Here is a 19,627-nt window from a genome sequence, read left to right on the forward strand (position 1 = left end):
TAAATCGTTCGAATCTCAACAATAATCGTTCGTTTGAATAGCAGTTAACAATTAACGACCGAACGGGAAATCGTTGATCGCTTTATAAGACCTGGACCTATTTTTATCGTTGCTCGATCACGAAGCGTTCGCAAATCGTTCGCATTGAATAAGACGTCGTTCGGTCGTTTGCAGTAGATTCGAACGCAATAGCAAAGAAATAGCGAAGAAAAAACTATCGCAAATACGATCATAAGTAACGATTATCGTTCCATGGAAATGAGTGAACTTTTTCAGGTATTTCGCAATAGCGGTTGTTTGAGATCGTTAATCGTTAACGATTATGTGAACGATAATTGTCCGGTGGAATAGGGCCCTTAGTTTTACACCTGTCTTGTCAATGTGTTCAGCACAGTGTCTATCTAAGTTATATTTGATACATAGGTGTACAGAACACCCGCCTTACTGTATAGAATAGGCTGAGACAGGAATCACAATGCCCTTGGTGTAAGTTGTCAGATGCTAACATAATTCATATGTCCTGGGCTTGTGGGCAGTTAGAGCAGTAATGAAGGGAAGTGTCGGATTTGATTTAAAGTGACACTGTCACCCCCTTTTGTGCATTCTGACATCTCTACACAGGTGTAATGGGTAAATTTAGCGGTTTATATCATACGTCATGGTGCTTGTTCAAGTAAAAAGTCATCTTTTATCAACTGCAGATTATGTTAAGTGGGCGGGGCCTTGCGTCATTAGCACCACTTAGTCCCACCCACAATGCCACAGTTGGCCCCGCCCCCTCATCAGCCATTGGAACAGGCTGGCCTAAAGATCTAGGCCCCACCCCCTCTAGGTCGACCGTGGCTTTGTGGGTGGGGCTAAGTGGCACTATTGCTGTGAGGCCCCGCCCACTTAACACAATCTGCAGTTGATAAAAGATGACTTTTTACTTAAACAAGCACCATGACTTATGATATAAAATAAGGTATGAAAAACGCTAATTTTACCCTTTACACTTGTGTAGAGATGTCAGAAAAGGGGGTGACAAAAGGTTTTTGCAATTACTATAACATTAACCCTGAAATACTTTATTCTTGGCATTCTTGAGGAGCTGAATCTAGAAGACTATACCCAACTGGGCATACAGTGCGTGATGTATCAAGCCTGTAAGACCATAGCATATCACTGGACCCATCCGGCACCTCCTATCATAAGATGGAGGGATGTTAGGGATGTTATTTTGGTTTCACAGCTCTTCAAAAGATCTCACTGTTATGTCTTTGATAAGCTTGAAAACAATGGAAATGTGTTAGCTTAGATTGACCTAAGATTGACCCGGTGAGAGGTTTTGGTTATTAAACAGGTTTTGTAGAGGGGAAGGATTCTACATTCATCTAATTTTATGTCTATTTAGATACCAAAGGGCATATGTGCTGTATTATTTTTAGGTTAACCTGGCTGGAAACTCCAGATCATGGAAATGTAAGTGACAAAACCAAGAATAATAACATGATAATTATAGGGAATGCTTTACCATTGCTTCTTCTTCAGTCATAGACGAGTTTAGACAGCTCTAAGTATACATCTCTCATAGCCATACAGTGTAAACAGCTTAAAAAACAGCAGTTTTTTCATAGGAAAAAAAAATCATATAGGCCTCTATTTTATAATGAAAAGAGAGGCCTATGTTTAAATGTTAAAACATTTCATTTTACTATTGGGTTTGGAGTACCTTAAATATTATTTTAGACAATTTTCTATAATTATGTTATAACATAATCACTGCATTGCTGCTGTTAAATGAATTAGGCAAATTCATTTTCACTATATAGCTAAATTGCTTAAAGGACAACTCCGGCGAAATTTTTTTTTGGCTTATTTAACACACATTACAAAGTTATATAACTTTGTAATGTGGTTAAATACCCGGTCTGGCCCCCTTCCCCCACTTTCCGACCCCCGACCCCCCACCCCGGAAGTTAAAGAATATATACATTACCTATTACGGTAGTCACGGTCCTCTTCTCTGGTGTCGGGTGATGTCAGAGCTGGGGGGCGGTCCGGGTCTTCTTCCTCTTCGGCGTCTTCATTGAGAGTGAATGGGAGAGAAAAGGCTGCTGGTGCACATGCGCACCAGCAGCCTTTTCATTGGCTGGAGCGCATCACATGGCTTCCAGCTTGCTCAGCCTTGATTGGCTGAGCTTGCTGGAAGCCATGTGATGTGCTCCAGCCAATGAAAAGGCTGCCGATGCGCAAGCGCGCTGGCAGCGTTTTCTCTCTCATGGACCCGGAAGCAAGAGACATCGCTGGACGGCGGACGCAGGTGGCGGTGAGGCGGGCGGCGGGCGAATGGAGTGGCGATCGTTACCGGAGGGATGGTGAGTATGGTGTCTGTGTGTGTCTGTGTTTTTTTTTTTTGGGGGGGGGGGGGGTCCCGCCGGAGTTGTCCTTTAATGGTGCGTTCACACCTACAGGATCTGCAGCTGATTTTCTGCAGCAGATTTCATTTAAATAACTGAACACAGCAGCAAATCTGCCGCAGATCTGCTGCAGATCCTGTAGGTGTGAACGCACCCTAATACTGTATCTAGTATAGGCCTTAAAGTTATTAGTTTATGCTAAGGGTTAAGGACCTACTTTTGCATTACTTTGTGTTTTCCTGGTGGTGAGATTGATAAGTTTGTGAGGGTGCGTAAGAGAAGGAATTACTATAAGGGTACCTTCACACTTACCGGATCCGCAGCGTATTTTCTGCTGCGGATCCGCAGCGGATCCGCAGCAGATCCGCAGCAGATTTCATTTAAATAACTGAACACAGCATCAAATCTGCACCATCAAATCTGCTGTGGATCTGCTGCAGATCTGCTGCGGATCCGCAGCAGAAAATACGCTGCGGATCCTGTAGGTGTGAACGCAACCTAAGACCCCTTATGATGGCAATTATTACACCTTTTAGCAATGTTTATGTTCAGTTTGTGGTTTCAAATCACAGTGCAACTTGCAAATGCATAATGGTGTTCAGTTAGTTTAGCTGTACATCATCAAATAATATCACCATACATAGATCAAATAATCTATTGTAAGGAAGAGCACCGGCACTTCTCCTAAGTACGGCTAGGAATGATTGGCAGGAATTGGACTGACAGTGATTGCCTTGGAGGTGCACCGTGTGCATAGTAGTCTTGAACAAACAGCAATATTGATAAAGAAAAAAGCTGAGGGCACTCACTTTAAAAAACAGCAGGACATTTCATTACAGGCAGGGATGCCATGCACTCAACAGCATGGAACGTAGCAGCTGTTTTGCACACATGCGCGCTTCATCAGGCGTCATTATTCCCACAAGCCCCAGGTAAAATACTGTTACATGCGTGAATTGTCATTACAATAATGATAGACAATAAAACCATTTTGTTCGAAAAAGGTTACCCCTTCACATCAGCAATATGTAGATATACGTTCCTACAGTACATACCCCATGCAGTAGGAATGTATATATACATTCCTGAGGTGAGAGGGGTTTGATGTGTGCGATCCCGCAGCTGCTTGTCATTAACCCCTTAAACACTGCGATCTATAGCGATCGTGGCGTTTATGGTACTCAGTGCCCTCAGCTTTTTCATAGATCAAATAATACTACTGAATAGGGCATAAATGATACTGGTATACAGTGCCAAATACAGTAACACAGTAATAAGACCTCATGTAAATTCATCCAGATTTCTTAGCAGGAAATCTATTGTGAGAAGAAAACTTTAAAAAATTCATAACAGCCACTGTTCCCATAGGAAATGGCCAACCAGTATAGACTCTATTACGAGCAGCCATTTCCGTTGAGAGCGGCACACCATTAGATGTTTTAAAAACACAGATGCAACAATGCAAAGTGGGGGGCCTGGGACCCGTCAGCAGGTGGGGAGTGGGACAGGTAAGTATATATCACTGTCATGTCCCCCGCAGCCCCGGCACCATGGCTAAGTATAATTTTTTTTCCGGACAACTTCTTTAAACTTTTTATTTGTTTCTTTTTCTTCTACAAAGAATATTTTGTCAGTAAATCTGTTAGGTTGAGTTTACAAGGCTTGTTTCCTCAATGTCACATCTCCTCCTCATGAGCTTTCAAAGCATAGAAGAAATTAATGGTGCTTGAAATCTGAGGTGTTTAATCGGAGCTGTTAGTCAAGCTCCATAATCATGGCGCAGAGAAGGAATGCAATCTCCTGGGTACCTGCAGAGTCTCGGATGCACAAAATTTCTGTGAATGTTTTCTTAGTAAATCTTGACCTACTCGTCAGTAAAATTGCAGTGACATTGCTGTACAATAACCCCTGCTGGAAAAAGCCCATTCGTTAGAACCAAATTGACAGTGAAAAGTAAGTGAGAAATCCAATTGCCACAATTTTCTTTCTATTTCTTTTAATGATGATGATTATTGTTGCTTAACATGACATGGCATATTTATTTTAATAAAAAATTATATTAACTCTATTTTGTTCCTCTTTTCACATAATTTTCAGTATATTTGGACATTTGTTACATTTTGTATTTACCCATCAACTTTATTATAGTATATTTATCACAACTGTATACCGTGTGCAGTATATGTAAATTGGTACCTGTAAATGGAGAGTTTAGGATTTCCTCCTAAGGATGCCATTGAAAGAGCTTTTCTGATTCCTCAGGACAGGATCTTATCCTGCCCTTGGCTCTATATATACAGTTCATTCAAGAATTGACAGTGCACTGCTTTGCCTGAGTTCACAGCCCTGTCAGACTTCCACCGTAGATGGTGCGGCCCAGGCAACTCCATTGTCTGTCTGGTGAGGTCAGGTGTCACTTTAATAATTAAAGGAGTATTCCCCCCAAAATTATTTTTGCATTAATACATTGCCCACCCGTAGCTTTCCAATATAAATTTATTACAGATTCTGCACAGTTCGGCTGTTATCTAGGTGCCCCCACCCCCACGGATTGCATAGAATCATCAGCTCTCAGTCCACTCCGACACCGCTCCCTGCTCCTGGCCCGCACCCTCCGAGACGGCATCACGTGTCCTCCATCTCTTCAATGGGCTGGGTTAGCGCTTCTAACCCAGTCCACTGAAGTGAGGGAGGACAGTGAGACACTGCAGCTGTCTGCCTCTCTGACAGCAGCACCGCCCACTGTGTGCCCCTCGCCCTGGAGGTCACCAGCTCTATGTAACCTCCCCACCCTGAGCGTACCCACAGTCTGTGCCCTCCATCTCCCGGTGGCCGCTGGCAGCCTCCGATAAGTGCAACTGTGTAGCGGCGCCCCCCACAGAGAACACCCATATCATGCATTTCCCTCCCCCCACACTGTGTGCACAACCCCTTCACTCCTCCCCTCTCCATCAGGCTGTGCATTTACCCCCGCTCGCAGCCTGCAGCCTGCTCACCCCTCGACGCCCGCAGCCCTCTCACCTGCGACCGCCCGCAGCCCTCTCACCTGCGGCCGCCCGCAGCCCTCTCACCTGCGGCCGCCCGCAGCCGTCTTATCCGCAGCCGCCCGCAGCCGTCTCATCCGCGGCCGCCCGCAGCCCTCTCGCCTGCAGCCTTCTCACCCCTGAACATCTCAGCTCTGCAACATCATTCTCACTATCTCAGCTCTGCTACATCGTTCTCACTATCTCAGCTCTGCTACATCGTTCTCACTATCTCAGCTCTGCTACATCGTTCTCACTATCTCAGCTCTGCTACATCGTTCTCACTATCTCAGCTCTGCTACATCGTTTTCACTATCTCAGCTCTGCTACATCCCCATCACATCTCAGCTCTGCTACATCGTTTTCCCTATCTCAGCTCTGCTACATCCTCATTACATCTCAGCTCTGCTACATCGTTCTCACTATCTCAGCTCTGCTACATCATTTTCCCTATCTCAGCTCTGCTACATCGTTCTCACTATCTCAGCTCTGCTACATCGTTCTCACTATCTCAGCTCTGCTACATCGTTCTCACTATCTCAGCTCTGCTATATCCCCATCACATCTCAGCTCTGCTACATCGTTCTCACTATCTCAGCTCTGCTACATCCTTCTCACTATCTCAGCTCTGCTACATCATTTTCCCTATCTCAGCTCTGCTACATCGTTCTCAATATCTCAGCTCTGCTACATCCCCATCACATCTCAGCTCTGCTACATCGTTCTCACTATCTCAGCTCTGCTATATCCCCATCACATCTCAGCTCTGCTACATCGTTCTCACTATCTCAGCTCTGCTACATCGTTCTCACTATCTCAGCTCTGCTACATCGTTCTCACTATCTCAGCTCTGCTACATCGTTCTCACTATCTCAGTTCTGCTACATCCTCATCACATCTCAGCTCTGCTACATCATTCTCACTATCTCAGCTCTGCTATATCGTTCTCACTATCTCAGTTCTGCTACATCCTCATCACATCTCAGCTCTGCTACATCGTTCTCACTATCTCAGCTCTGCTACATCCCCATTACATCTCAGCTCTGCTACATCGTTCTCACTATCTCAGCTCTGCTACATCGTTCTCACTATTTCAGCTCTGCTACATCGTTCTCAGTATCTCAGCTCTGCTACATCGTTTTCCCTATCTCAGCTCTGCTACATCCCCTTCACATCTCAGCTCTGCTACATCGTTCTCACTATCTCAGCTCTGCTACATCCCCATTACATCTCAGCTCTGCTACATGGCCATCACCTTCTCAACTCTGGTACATCATCATCATTATCATCATCAGGCATAAGCATTGCATGATGGGAAATGTAGTTTCCTATCTTGGATATAGACCATCTTTTAGAAAAACTTGTAACTCAGGAACGGAAGCAGCTAGAAAAATGGGAGATGGCTCAAAATTCTCAGGGAGACTTCGTGAGTAAGACTAGCTAGGTTTGGAGGCATTTCATTTTTTAGCTCTTGGGGGGAATACCCCTTTAAAGTGTGGACCCAGTAGAAAAAGTTTGGGAAGCCCTGCTGTATATATGGCTTGATAGAAGGAGGTCTTGCTGAAGATTTTGCATTTTTTAACATTCTTATTATTTCCAAGTTTTACCCTTGTGAAATAAAGTTCTATATTGTTTTATCTCCTGTGGAATAATATAATACTTTTTTTTCTATGAAAATGCCATGTTATCCTTTCCCTCCATACTGTGAAGCTATCTGTCATATTGCTGCCACCTCTTGCCAAAGTATAAGAGATTTTCTATGGGGATTTGCTACTGCTCTGAACAGTTCCTGTGATGGACAGAGGTGGCAGCAGAGAGCATTGTGTCAGATTAGAAAGAAGACGCCTCTTCCTGCATGACATATAGAAGGTGATAGGTACTGGAATAATTGAGTTTTTGTTTTTTTTTTTTTTAAATAGAAGCAATTTACAAATCTATATAACTTTCTGACACCATTTGAAGCTATTAAAGTTAGTGACAATTTAATTTGCCAGTGTACAAGAGGACTTTTTCTCTAATAAGATAAATTACAAGTTTTCCTTATATTCCCTTATACTGTTGATTTACAGTGTAAAGAGATGATTGACTTACTGGAAGTAAAGAAAAATGGCCTCTGTGCCATTTCACTTTGTCTCCTGCTCCCACTGCTCTCCCTCCTCAGGAAACAGAGATTCCATGCCTCTGTCTCACATTGTGTGTGCTTGCTGAGCATAGGCTGATGATGCAGACAGGGGGCAGGGCGTGATGTCACAGAAGGCATGGCTGGATCCCCCAATCCCCTGAGTGATTCCACCATCTCTGACCGGCCAGAAGCAGGTGCTTCAACTTCACTGATTGTGCGAAAGTCTGCAGTGAAATTAGGGCTGTGTTCACAAATGTTGAAGTTTCATTGCAGTACTGCAGCGTTTGCACAAAAATAAAGCAGTAACACAATTAAATGATGCTAAACGTCACAGAAGATCAGAGACGACACTGTCCATCCCACCTGGACAAAAAAACAAGGCATAAACAGTATATCCCATGTAAGATAATATCGGATAAAGTCCTTATTGTGGGGCTCAAGGTCAATGACAGAAGATGCTTGATCATAACACGTGTGTGGAGAAGAAAAGAAAACATTTTTTAAATAAAATTCAAAAAGTTCTTTACTTTATTTTAATATCAGCATTATAGGTAGTAACAGTGTGCTGTGTGGTGTTACATGTAGACAATAAAATGTGCTGTGTGGTGTTACAGGTAGACAATAAAATGTGCTGGGTGGGGTTACAGATAGAGAATACAGTGTGCTGTGTGGTGTTACAGGTAGTAACAGTGTGCTGTGTGGTGTTACAGGTAGAGAATACAGCGTGCTGTGTGGTGTTACAGGTAGACAATAAAATGTGCTGTGTGGTGTTAGAGGTAGAGAATACAGTGTGCTGTGTGGTGTTACAGGTAGTAACAGTGTGCTGTGTTGGTGGGAACACAATAAAATCATAAAGTACTGCAATCAATTCAGTAACACAATGAAACTGCAATGTGTGAACACAGCCTAGATGTTCTGCAACAGATTTGGGCAAGGAATGGGCAGGGTGGAGCACTGTGATGAACAGCTGAGGGAAAGCATTGCATTCTGGAACCTGTAGTACTGTGTACAACTGCTCAACCAGGAAGTACAGCCACACAATACAGAGCAAAACCCTCCCAAAGCAAATGAATTTTTGGTAGTTTCAAAACTGTGTTAGACAGGTAAGCAATGCTATATGCTTCTGCAGCAGGTTTCTTTTTTTTACCTCTACCTGGAGTTCCCCTTTAATATCAAATAACGACTGTTATTACAAAAAAACTGCAATTATTTGAGATTAAATGGCGGCCCATCCACTCAATTTCAACATTGTGTGAACATAGCTTTTCTGTGTTTTCAATCCACTCCCGGTTTTTGTTGCAAAATACTGACCAAAATACTGACCAAAAATACTGTGTGGGAACATAGCCTAATACTGTAAAATGCAAGTGCACATATTGTTTATGTTGAATTATCTCTAAAAGGTTTCAACTTTAAGCTGCCTTTAATAAATATGTCAAGATAATGGCACACATCTCTGGAAGCACAAGACTGCATTGATTTACCGGTCTACTTTGGTAGATGTTTGCTACATGTTTCCACCCTGGAGATGTTAATAAAAATTTATCATGCTTGAATTTGTCAGCCAGGACAAGTCATGCAAGAGTTTGTCATATCTAATTTGTCCTTGACCATCTGAAGCTAATTTCAACCAGTACGCCATTGATCTTGACGCTGCCCTACAGCATTTTGCATTTTCGCCTTCTACTATTTTTTTTTTTGGCTTTTATTTAATTGCATTGCTGCCTTCAGATTCTGCACTGCAGGGTGATCGTTTCCTAGAATATTTTCGGGTTAGTGTGTTTCTTTTCTAGCTCTGTATATGCAGTAAAAAAACCTTCATATTTTATATAGCTTTCAATTCTTAGAAAGCTGGCTGAAAAAAAAAACTACATGGTGTACTATTTTTGTGTTACTGTGCAGTATACATTGTCCTTGTGGCCAAATGTATGATATGCTGAACCCCATCATACAGCACCTGATTTCCTGTGGCCATCATTCAGTGCACACAATAGCACCTAGCAGCTTAAAGAAGTCTCACGAAATTCAAAGAAGGGAGGAAGGCAGAGGGGTGTGGGAAAATAAAAAAGTAAACTCACCTGTCCCTGTGCCTCCATAGTTCTGCTAGAGCCCTGCTTATGGCCTCTGGATGTCATTTTCTGCTGGAATCTGGGTACGTCGTGTATCCCGCTCTTCCAGCTGCAACATCACGACCCAGCTATTGCCCACTCAGCCAGTCAGTGTCCCTTTCCTTTTTTTTTCTTTTGCTGACCTCAGCTTGGTTTTGTAGATAATTGCCACAGCTACTAACGCGTCTCTCTGCCTGTCAGTCATCAGGCAGTGACTAGTCATGGGTGGCTCCCCGTCCAGATGACTAGTTGCCGCCAATCTCCCGGCCTCCGGCACTGGAATAAAGCTACTTTTATTGAACAAAATGAGCAATTAAAATCAAAAGCAAAACCATACAAAAATGTGTACAAACAAAAAATAATGGCCACAATTACAGACTCTAGCCTTCAACACAGTACAGAACGGAACTCACATGGTATAACACCCCTAAAAAAACATATACAGTATGATGCAGTACAGAGAAGGTTGCAGCAGGTGGTTTCTCAAAGGAATTATGCCATGGAAACACTGGCAGGCAAATATGCAAGACCTAATGCATAGACAGGAAGCTGTTTAAATAACTACAGAGATAATAAGTTAGGGTACTAACACACACGACAGATGCGCAGCGTATTTATCTCTGTGAGATTCTCGCAATATAATACCCAGCGATATTGGTGTCCATTGTTTTCTATGGGAAAGTAAACTCGCTGCGGATTCTCAACTGATTTTCTACATAGGCACGTGCGAATTTCAGGCACAAAAATCGCATTAAGGCAACCTGCGAGTTTCCGGTGTATTTACTGAGATAAACACGCTGCGCATCCGTTGGTTGTGTGTGTGTTAGCACCCGTACAAGGTATATCCAAGAGAAGGAAGGGACAGTAGTTCAAACTAGAGATGAGAGAAGTCAGATTTAAACAAAACAAATCGCTTTGTTTGATCTGCGTTGGGCTCATGAAATGGCCGTGCTGTCAGTGCTGCTCCGCTCCCTTCCACTCCTCCCAGGATTTCAGGAAAAGCTGAATCCAATCCTGGGAAACTTCTCCCAGTTTGCCAGGTATGGATCCAGCTTTTCCCCGGCACCCGGGGTTGAGTGGCCCAAAACTGATATATATTGCCAGGTGTGACAGCAGATAAAGAAAGGCTTACATTTGATCAGATACCAACTGCAACCATCAGCAAATTAGATGAGTGTATGACGAGTGTATGATTTTGTTCAATAAACTCCCTTTAATCCTTTAGAATGTTGCTCTTTTTTTGTAAATAAGGCATATTTGTTATATGTAAAACTACAGACAAGTCATTTTGTATGCATGTACTTTTTGGGATGCTTTATATAACTGTTGCTGCCTTTGGCTAGGTTCATACTGCGTTTTTGCTGTCAGTTTAAGGTTGGGTTCATACTATGTTTTTGCAATCCGTTTCATTTGCTTTTTTAATAATGGAATCTGTATATATATATATATATATATATATATATATATATATATATAATGGAAGCCAATGGGAAAACGGATGCACACAGTTGCATCCGTTTTTTCTATTCGTTTTTTGCAAAAAACCTGATTAAAAAACCGATGCATTTGTGTGCCTTCATTTGGATCTGTTTTTCTACTGACTTCCATTACAAAAAAACTGATCAAAACGCATCCTTTTTTTTTTTTCTAGCTGACACTAAAACCTGGTTGACTACATTATTGTGTATGCTAAAAGAAACTGATCTGTTTTGTTCCTTTTTCTATATTGGAAGTTTATCCAAATTGATGCACACAAATGCATAATTTTTTTAATCCGTCTTGTCTATTAAACGGATCCGTTTCCGGCGCTGATGAAAAAAAAACATCAAAATCAAACATAGTTTTTACATTTACCACCCCTCCGGAGTCTGTCTGAATTTCTCGCTGTTTGCAGGTCCCTGAAGCTCCAGTTGGTGTCTTCATTTTTTCTTTGCTTCCTGGTTTAGGCTTTCCCATGATGCACTTTGTCTCCTGTGATGTCTAACTGACTCTGTAAATTGTAAGATGGCTTACATCTTGTTCAGCCAATCAGAGCTGAGCAACCTGAGTCATCTGACAAAGGGAGGCTGGCCTAACAGGGCTTAGACCCGCCTCCCTCTTGATGATGTCATTGTCACAAAATGGCTGCCACAGAAAAGCCTGGGGTCAACGGTCATTAGATAAGAATATGTTTGCTGCACTTCCTGGTGTGGGGTTGAGGGGGAAAAGATAGGGAAGGGGGACAGATAGGTGATTGGAGCATATTACAAAGTTATATAACTTTGTAATGTATTTCAATTACTGGGGAAGAGTACCCCTTTAAACGGACAGCAAAAATACAGTTGTGTTCTGCATTTTGTACTTCTTTTTGCTGGGATTTTTTTTCCTTTTACATTGTTAAAAATTGCTTCCTTTCTGGTTGTATCACTAATATATAACAAAGAGGTACTAAAGATATGATTTTCTTTCCTGTATAGTGTATGTAATACTTTGTACCTGACATCTATCTATCTATCTCTCTCTCTATCTATGTATCTATCCATCTATATATTTTTTCGACATTGATCTCAATTCTTTTGTGTAGTTGATCCTCTGATGTTTATGTAATGTAATATAATCATTCTCTGATGTTCCAGATGAACGGTACAGTGGGTCATATGCTTGGGTTAAGCAAGGTGTTAAAGATAAAAAGAAAAATATGTGTTTGATGGTCAGGTGGACACTACATGGTTTTACCAGGCCTTGAAATAAATAATAGCAGCATCTGACTTGCTTTCACACTGAATCCATGAGGCCGTTGTGCAGCATTTAATTAGACTTCCTTGGGTTTTTAGAAAAGACTGAGGTTCATTGGGCCCATCAGGGGATAGTATTTAATGGCCAAACTGACATCTATTCAGTTGTAATATCTTCAATTACAGAAGGTCAAATAGCTTCATAATGCTTCAAAATTATTCTAAAGGTTGTCTTCTACTAAACTTTTTGGACCTATTATTGTGCCAGAGCGTTCACCCTCCGCACAGTAGTGGATCATAATAGGGGCGTTCCGGGCGGCAGCCCGGGGCCCTGAGCTCCTGGGGGGCCCATGACCACCCAAAAAGACTTATATTTTCAATGGTGTACTGTCTCCTGGCTACACTTCCGCCATGATTTGCAAAAAATCTCAGTTTTTTATGGCAATTTTGCACAAATAAGGACATCATGACATTATCTATACTGTACTATGGTGAACATGCCCGGGGCCTATGGTAAAGTTAATCCACCCCTGCCTCCGCAGGATCCTTTCGGTACTCTGTCGAAACAGTCCAACCTTGCTGTCGTGTGTGACAGAAGTGGGACACATGCAGTTGTTGAAAACGGGCAAATTAACATCTGTCATTCTCAATTCTCTTATCAAGGCCAGATGAATAAGGATCATGTATAAATGATTCCTCCCTATTGAATGGTATATTAAGGGAAAATGTTTGAAAAAAAAAAATCTAGAAGAGTCCTTTGACAGATGACATAGCAGGCAGCAGTATCTGTTCTAGATTTCTATACCTTCAGAACTGTTTTCGCATTCATTGTATAAATACTTATATTTTTTTTTTTATACTTTCAGTAAACTTCAATCATTTTGAAATTTTAAGAGCTATTGGGAAAGGCAGCTTTGGAAAGGTGAGTTGATTTACTAACATTCTTATTACAATCCTTGTATAGTAACTGTATGTAATGTGTGTAAAGGTTCCATTTTAGATCAATCGTTCTATTAGGATTAATGAAGATTGTGCAATGTGCACAATAGTAATTCTATAAAATCACTTCCATTTTGAATTTGGCACCTAAATATCTTAACAGAGGTGCTGTTGTCCCCACTGCTCCATCTCCTAGTGCACAGTTACAATCACTGGGGACAATGCCACAATAGTTATTTCTTATTCATTCATTCAAAAAGCCCCAGGGAACAAATACAGTATTTGAAAAAATGTGGAACATCTATTTGAAGGAGATGAAGCAGGACTCTAAAGCTGTGAATAGATGCACATAGCATTATTTTTTGAACCCTGTCACTGCCCCTGAAAAAAGGTCTCAGCACCTGGGCCCTCACCTATATAAACATCTGACATGTGACAATGAGATGTTTTTTTTAATGATTGTTGTGATTTGCTTTTCTCATTTTTCATATTACTACATGTATTCTAAAATAATCCTGAATTGTTGCAGTTTTTATTCTGGCCAATAAGCTTATTAAAGGGGTTGTCCGGGGAGCAAAAGACAGCTAAAGCATTCTGCTCCCTGGACAACCCTTTAAAAAGCTGATACTTTCTGTTCTGTAGAGATCGCTTTGCAGACCCCTTGTTACATGCGACTAGAATAAAAGATGACATCAGGATATAGAGAAGGTGGGATCAGAGCATTCACAATAGGTGATTGTCACAGCTCCCCCTCTTTCCCACCCCCTTGCGCAATTACGCACGTTTCCTATGTCCCTAAGCACTACAGCTGCCCCTATAATAATGTGCAAAAACTAAAAACTACAGAAATAAAAAAAAGAAGCATGTGTCAATACAGTGGTGCCTTGGATTACGAGCATAATTTGTTCCGGGATCGTGCTTGTAATCCAAATCACTCTTATACCAAAGCAAATTTTCCCATAAGAAATCACTGAAATGCAGAAAATTGGTTTCACACCCCAAAAATAATGATTTTTTTATTCTTAATAACAGGTAAAACAAATGAAACAAACACTTAATGTGATATTATAAGTTACTGCACAGTATAGCAAGCAGCATGTGAATATAATGTATAGTAAGTGCATAAACCTGAAAAACAGTCGCAGTTTGTAGATACAGGATGGAGATGCAGATCCTGTAGTACAACAGGCTAAAGTAGAGAAGATCTGTCAGAGATCTGTGTGATCACATGAAAGCAATGGGGAAGTGGTGTGTGTTCAGCATGGACCAATCAAGAAGTGAGATTCACAGAGCTGTGCAGGAGAACAGTAACAGAAACATATATACAGCAGTGTGAATGGCTGAGTGTGAGTGCAGGTACTTTATAGTGGCAGTGTGTATAGCTGAGTGTAAATTCAGGCAGTTTATAGCAGCAGTGTGTATAGCTGAGTCTGAATGCAGGCTGTGTATAGCTGAGAGTGAGTGCAGGCACAATATAGCAGGAATGGAGAGGATGGGAAAAACAAGGCCTGACAGAGACTGCAGGGAGCATGGATGAATGAGCAGGGCATTTGCGGGCACATAAATGCACTCTGGGGAGAGAGGGGTTACAGCTACGAAGAGATTACCTCCACAGTTCGCTCCCCAGATACAAGCCCCAGCTTGAAGTGGATCTGCCATGATTTGGAAGGTGAGGGAGACTTCCTGGGTCAGAGTACAGGGCTGTAGACCCCGCTTTGCAGACCATGCCCCTCCCCCACTCCCCCTCCCACCCAGTACAGGGAGCTCTTAAACCAAAGCAATGCTCTTGAACCAAGTTACAATTTTGAAAACTGTGAGCTCTTCTTGCAAAACATTCTTAATCCAAGTTACTCTTAAACCGAGGTACCACTGTATTTGGCTCTATGCAATAAAAAGTATATTTCTCTAAAGGTCAAGTTGGGCTTAACAAAAAATAAACAAACACATAAGGACATGATCGACCTGCGCAATACCGTACCACCGTCCTGACACTCACACAGTTCCCCCTGATCTTTATATCCTAGTCCTAACTTGACAAATATCCACTGCCCAGCCAATCACTGGCTGCTGGAGTGTCCCGCCTTATCCAGTGGCTGAGTGGCATTTCCTGTCTGATGAGAAGGATAGTGGCAGCTGTGAGGGATTGGCTAGTAATAGTAGTAGTCTAATCCATGATATTATTATTATTATTATTATTATTGCTGAGTCCAGGTACTTTATTTAACCATTGTTAGTATAATTTGACTTTATTTGGCACATTTAGCCCAGCTGAATATGTACGCTGTGCATTTAGAGATAACAGTGCCTGTCTGATTTACTGTAAGTTTCTTGTAAAATACTGAACAGCCCTTACATTAGATACCATTTTTACACCAGTGTATTTTGGTCTGCCTATTGCTTCAGTATTTGCAAGTCAAAACCAGTAGTGAAACCTTCAGGGTATATTCACACGGGCGGGCTCGCAGCGAGATTCTCGCTGCGAGCCCGGCAGGTCCTGGCAGTTCCCATACACTACATACTTGCTGCGGTCTAAACGACCGCAGCGAGTATGTAATTATACCACCCTTAACCCCTTCTGCTCCCCCGCTGTGTATATACTTTACCTGTCCTCGCTGCACGGGTCCGGCGTCCTGCTCTCCCGTCCGGCCAATCAGTGTGTTGCCCAGCCGCAGCCACTGATTGGCCGGGCGGGAGAGCAGGACGCCGGACAGGTAAAGTATATACACAGCGGGGGAGCAGAAGGGGTTAAGGGCGGTATAACTACATACTCGCTGCGGTCGTTTAGACCGCAGCAAGTATGTAGTGTATGGGAACTGCCAGGACCTGCCAGGCTCGCAGCGAGAATCTCGCTGCGAGCCCGTCCGTGTGAATATACCCTCAAAGAGAAATAGGTTTAAGGAAAGTTTTGCACCACTCTAATATATTGGATCCACTCCTAATTTTGCCTAAAAAAAACATAAAAACACACAAACACGGAAAATCACTGACTAAAATTATGTAGTATAGTTTTCCAAAACTACAACTTAGTCTCACGGATCTTAATGTTTATTATTATTTCTTCTTAAAGCGCCCATTCCAGACCACTGTACATATGATACAGGGTTAACATACAGAATGTAACATAAGAAAAAAGGAAACAACATGAATAAAGTGAATGACAGAAGGATACATAGGGAGAGAGAACCCTGCCTGTGAGAGCTTACAGTTATTTCTCACGACTATTGTATTTCACAGCACAAACATATGTTCTGTGTATTTTGGTGACTAGTCGGTGAAATAATTTTACAGTAGGATCAGTAAGGTGATCTCAACCCGTGGAGAAGGGATTTCTTGTGATGGGGAGACATTAGAGGTTGCTTATAGTAAAAAGTGTGGGAAATGAAACTAAATCAAACTGTAGTTATTAGAACAGATATAGTGGATACTTTAACTATTTGCATATAGGTTTACAAATATATCTTAGGAAGACCACATACAGAGAGACCTATTCAGAATAGCCAACATGTGCAGAGAAATGGAGACTAAAGTGACTGTGTGGACGGCATGTTAAATAGCTCTTGCATTTTCTTTCTAGTTGAGGCTGAGTTACTGCTATTTACAGCATATTAACAGAATGCAAATGTGCCAAGCAGTAATGCATCCATTCATTCAGCTCCAGAAATCAATCATTAACGTAAAAATACCCCTGAAAATCTACAAAATCTGTACAGTAACACTACCTTCTCTAACAGGTCTGCATTGTTCAGAAAAATGATACCAAGAAAATGTATGCCATGAAATACATGAACAAACAGAAATGTGTGGAGCGCAATGAAGTGAGGAACGTGTTTAAAGAGCTGCAGATCATGCAAGGTCTGGAGCATCCCTTTCTAGTCAACCTCTGGTGAGTTATTTATTAGCTGCTTGGTCTGTGGTCAATGACAAGGATAAAATATATCGGCTGGTTACTGTGGGGTCATCCGTAGATATTTCATTTAAAACCTTGTATTAATGAACTGCTGATCATGGTAGACTAGAGCTGAAGCATAGGCTATTATGTTACAGTATCACCTGATCTTCAGGCGGTAAGGAACAGGCTGTAGCACTTGTTTGGAGTACCAAGTACTTTGATGTCCAAAAAACTTACATTACATCATGTTTTTAAAAGGATTCAGCTCTATGCACACAGCTAGAAAGAAAGAATTCTCTCTATGACAATCTGGGTATCTAGAGGTCTATTCTAGTTAGAACATGGCCAAACGCTACAGTGTTTTCAAGAAAACTGATAGTTTGTTGTTTGTTTTATAAATAAGGGATCAATTTAGGCAAATGACACTAAAATATACCCATGTGGTCCAGATAGCACCCCTGTTGTCTAGGATTCCAGAATCAGTTGTCAGCTATATCATTCTTCGTCTCCTTCCAGAATTCATCATCTTTCCCCCATCTAACTCACCTCCCCTACTGTACCTATTAATGACAATGACTTTCATTCTGCCCTGCCTTTCAACCCACCCATCCAAGCCTATCACTTCTTCTCTTCTTTACCTCAAAAATGATTTTCTTTCCCAATTTTAACTTGATAAAAATGCTTGTGCATGCTCATACTATTTCCCACCAGGACTACTGCAACATCCCTCTCCATGGCTTTCCAACACTATTACACAACTCAAATCCACCCTCAACTCTTCCCTTCACTGGCCACCTATTTCCCAGAAGATTCAGTTAAAATTTTTAACATGTTTTCAAATTTTATTTGTGACATAGCAAGCTGTCCTCACCATACATCTCCCATCTAGTCTTCATGTAATCTCCAATCTTCAGAAGACCTCCGTCTTTGCTGACCACTTTTCTTCTCCTCGCTCAACCTTTTCCAAAATTTCTTTCATATATCCCTCATACTCTGGAGCTTGGTACCCTCTGTCAGATTTCCATCCACCCTTGGAAACTTTAAAAGCAACCTGAAAGTCCTCTCTTCAGAGAACTCTACAATCTACAATAAGCCTGCTTATATTGCTATATAAAAAAACTTCTACCCTCACCTACTATCTCCCTGCCCCTTCCATTGTAGATTCTTAGCCCTAGAGGGCAGGGTCTTATCTTTCTATTTCAGCTTACTGACAGGCCAAGTCAGGACTTTTGCCTGTATATCATATTATGCTAGACCTTAGGCCATTTGTATTAGCAGAACCACTGGAAGGTAAAGGCTCTATTACAGAGATTTATATGACAGATCATTGAAGTCAAAGCCAGGAACAGACTATAAACAGAACAGGTCATAAAGGAAAGACTGAGATTTCTCCTCTTTTCAAATCCATTCCTTTCTTTGGCTTCAAGAATCTTTCTGATAAATCTGTGTGTGTAATAGTGCCCTAAGACTGCAGTTCTAAGGGACTTTGTACAATCATGTTTTACATGTTCCTTAAAAGGAATCTGTCAAATCTACATAATGCTCAAAGCTCATGTCAAGAGGGTATTGCTTAGCTTCAGCTACACCTTTAGCTGCAGCTTAACAATGCATTGACTTGTAAGCTCTGAGCATGATATAGGATTAAAAGGAGGTTACTTTTAATAAGTGTTAACAAATGAACAGTTCTCACTCGCGTAAGTGTATTGGCTTTCCCTGACAGAAAAACCACACACAAGATAGATAGATAGATAGATGTGTTTGAGTATATATAACATCAAAATATATATAATAATTTTTGTGCTATGATTATTGCCGCAGCAACAAATGATGAACTGTACTAGCTTTTAGGTGAATCTAGCAGAAAATATGGAAATGAAAATATGAGAAATGACACCACTATACAGTCGCCTTTGAAATATTGTAATTCCAGTTCTTGGGTCATGGTTAAAAGCAGTGATATACAATAAGAAGAGGAGACTTGGCAACCCTATGAAATTAAAATGGAAAATTTATTATGGAAATGATCCTGCCCAGACATTAATAAAACAGTGGGATATCCTCCAAAAGAGTCCATTAGGGCCTCTAAGCCAAACGATGCTGGGTTAGGCGCCTTGTAAAAACTGATTGCTTAGAAAATTGCAGCTCACACAGAGGATTTCATTTCACAGATTTCAGTAATTGCTGTCATGTCTCATATATATATATATATATATATATATATATATATATATATATATGTAAAACCCTGTTTTTGTTTCAGTGTAACCTTGTTAATTTAGTATCATAAATGAAAGATGTATAAAATAAGTGAAAACTTAAATCGAATAAATTGCAAATCATGCAAATGATGCCTGGGCAGGGATGCGGGTGCCGCGGTCTTCATTTGAACCGTGGCCTGGTTCCCGCACAGTGACTATTCCCAGTCACTGTCCA

General features: G+C 41.4%; 1 protein-coding gene across 2 annotated transcripts in view; it reads left to right on the plus strand.

Moving 5' to 3' along the window:
• Positions 1-19,627, plus strand: part of STK32A (serine/threonine kinase 32A) — a 110,611-nt gene that overhangs the window by 18,223 nt on the left and 72,761 nt on the right. For both annotated transcript variants that reach the window (XM_069954894.1, XM_069954903.1), the window contains 2 exons: positions 13,233-13,288; positions 17,037-17,188. In XM_069954894.1, coding sequence (XP_069810995.1) covers positions 13,233-13,288; positions 17,037-17,188 — 208 coding nt within the window. The remainder of the gene's footprint in view (positions 1-13,232; positions 13,289-17,036; positions 17,189-19,627) is intronic.

The sequence above is a fragment of the Dendropsophus ebraccatus genome, chromosome 1, assembly GCF_027789765.1.
Source record: "Dendropsophus ebraccatus isolate aDenEbr1 chromosome 1, aDenEbr1.pat, whole genome shotgun sequence".
Lineage (NCBI taxonomy): Eukaryota > Metazoa > Chordata > Amphibia > Anura > Hylidae > Dendropsophus > Dendropsophus ebraccatus.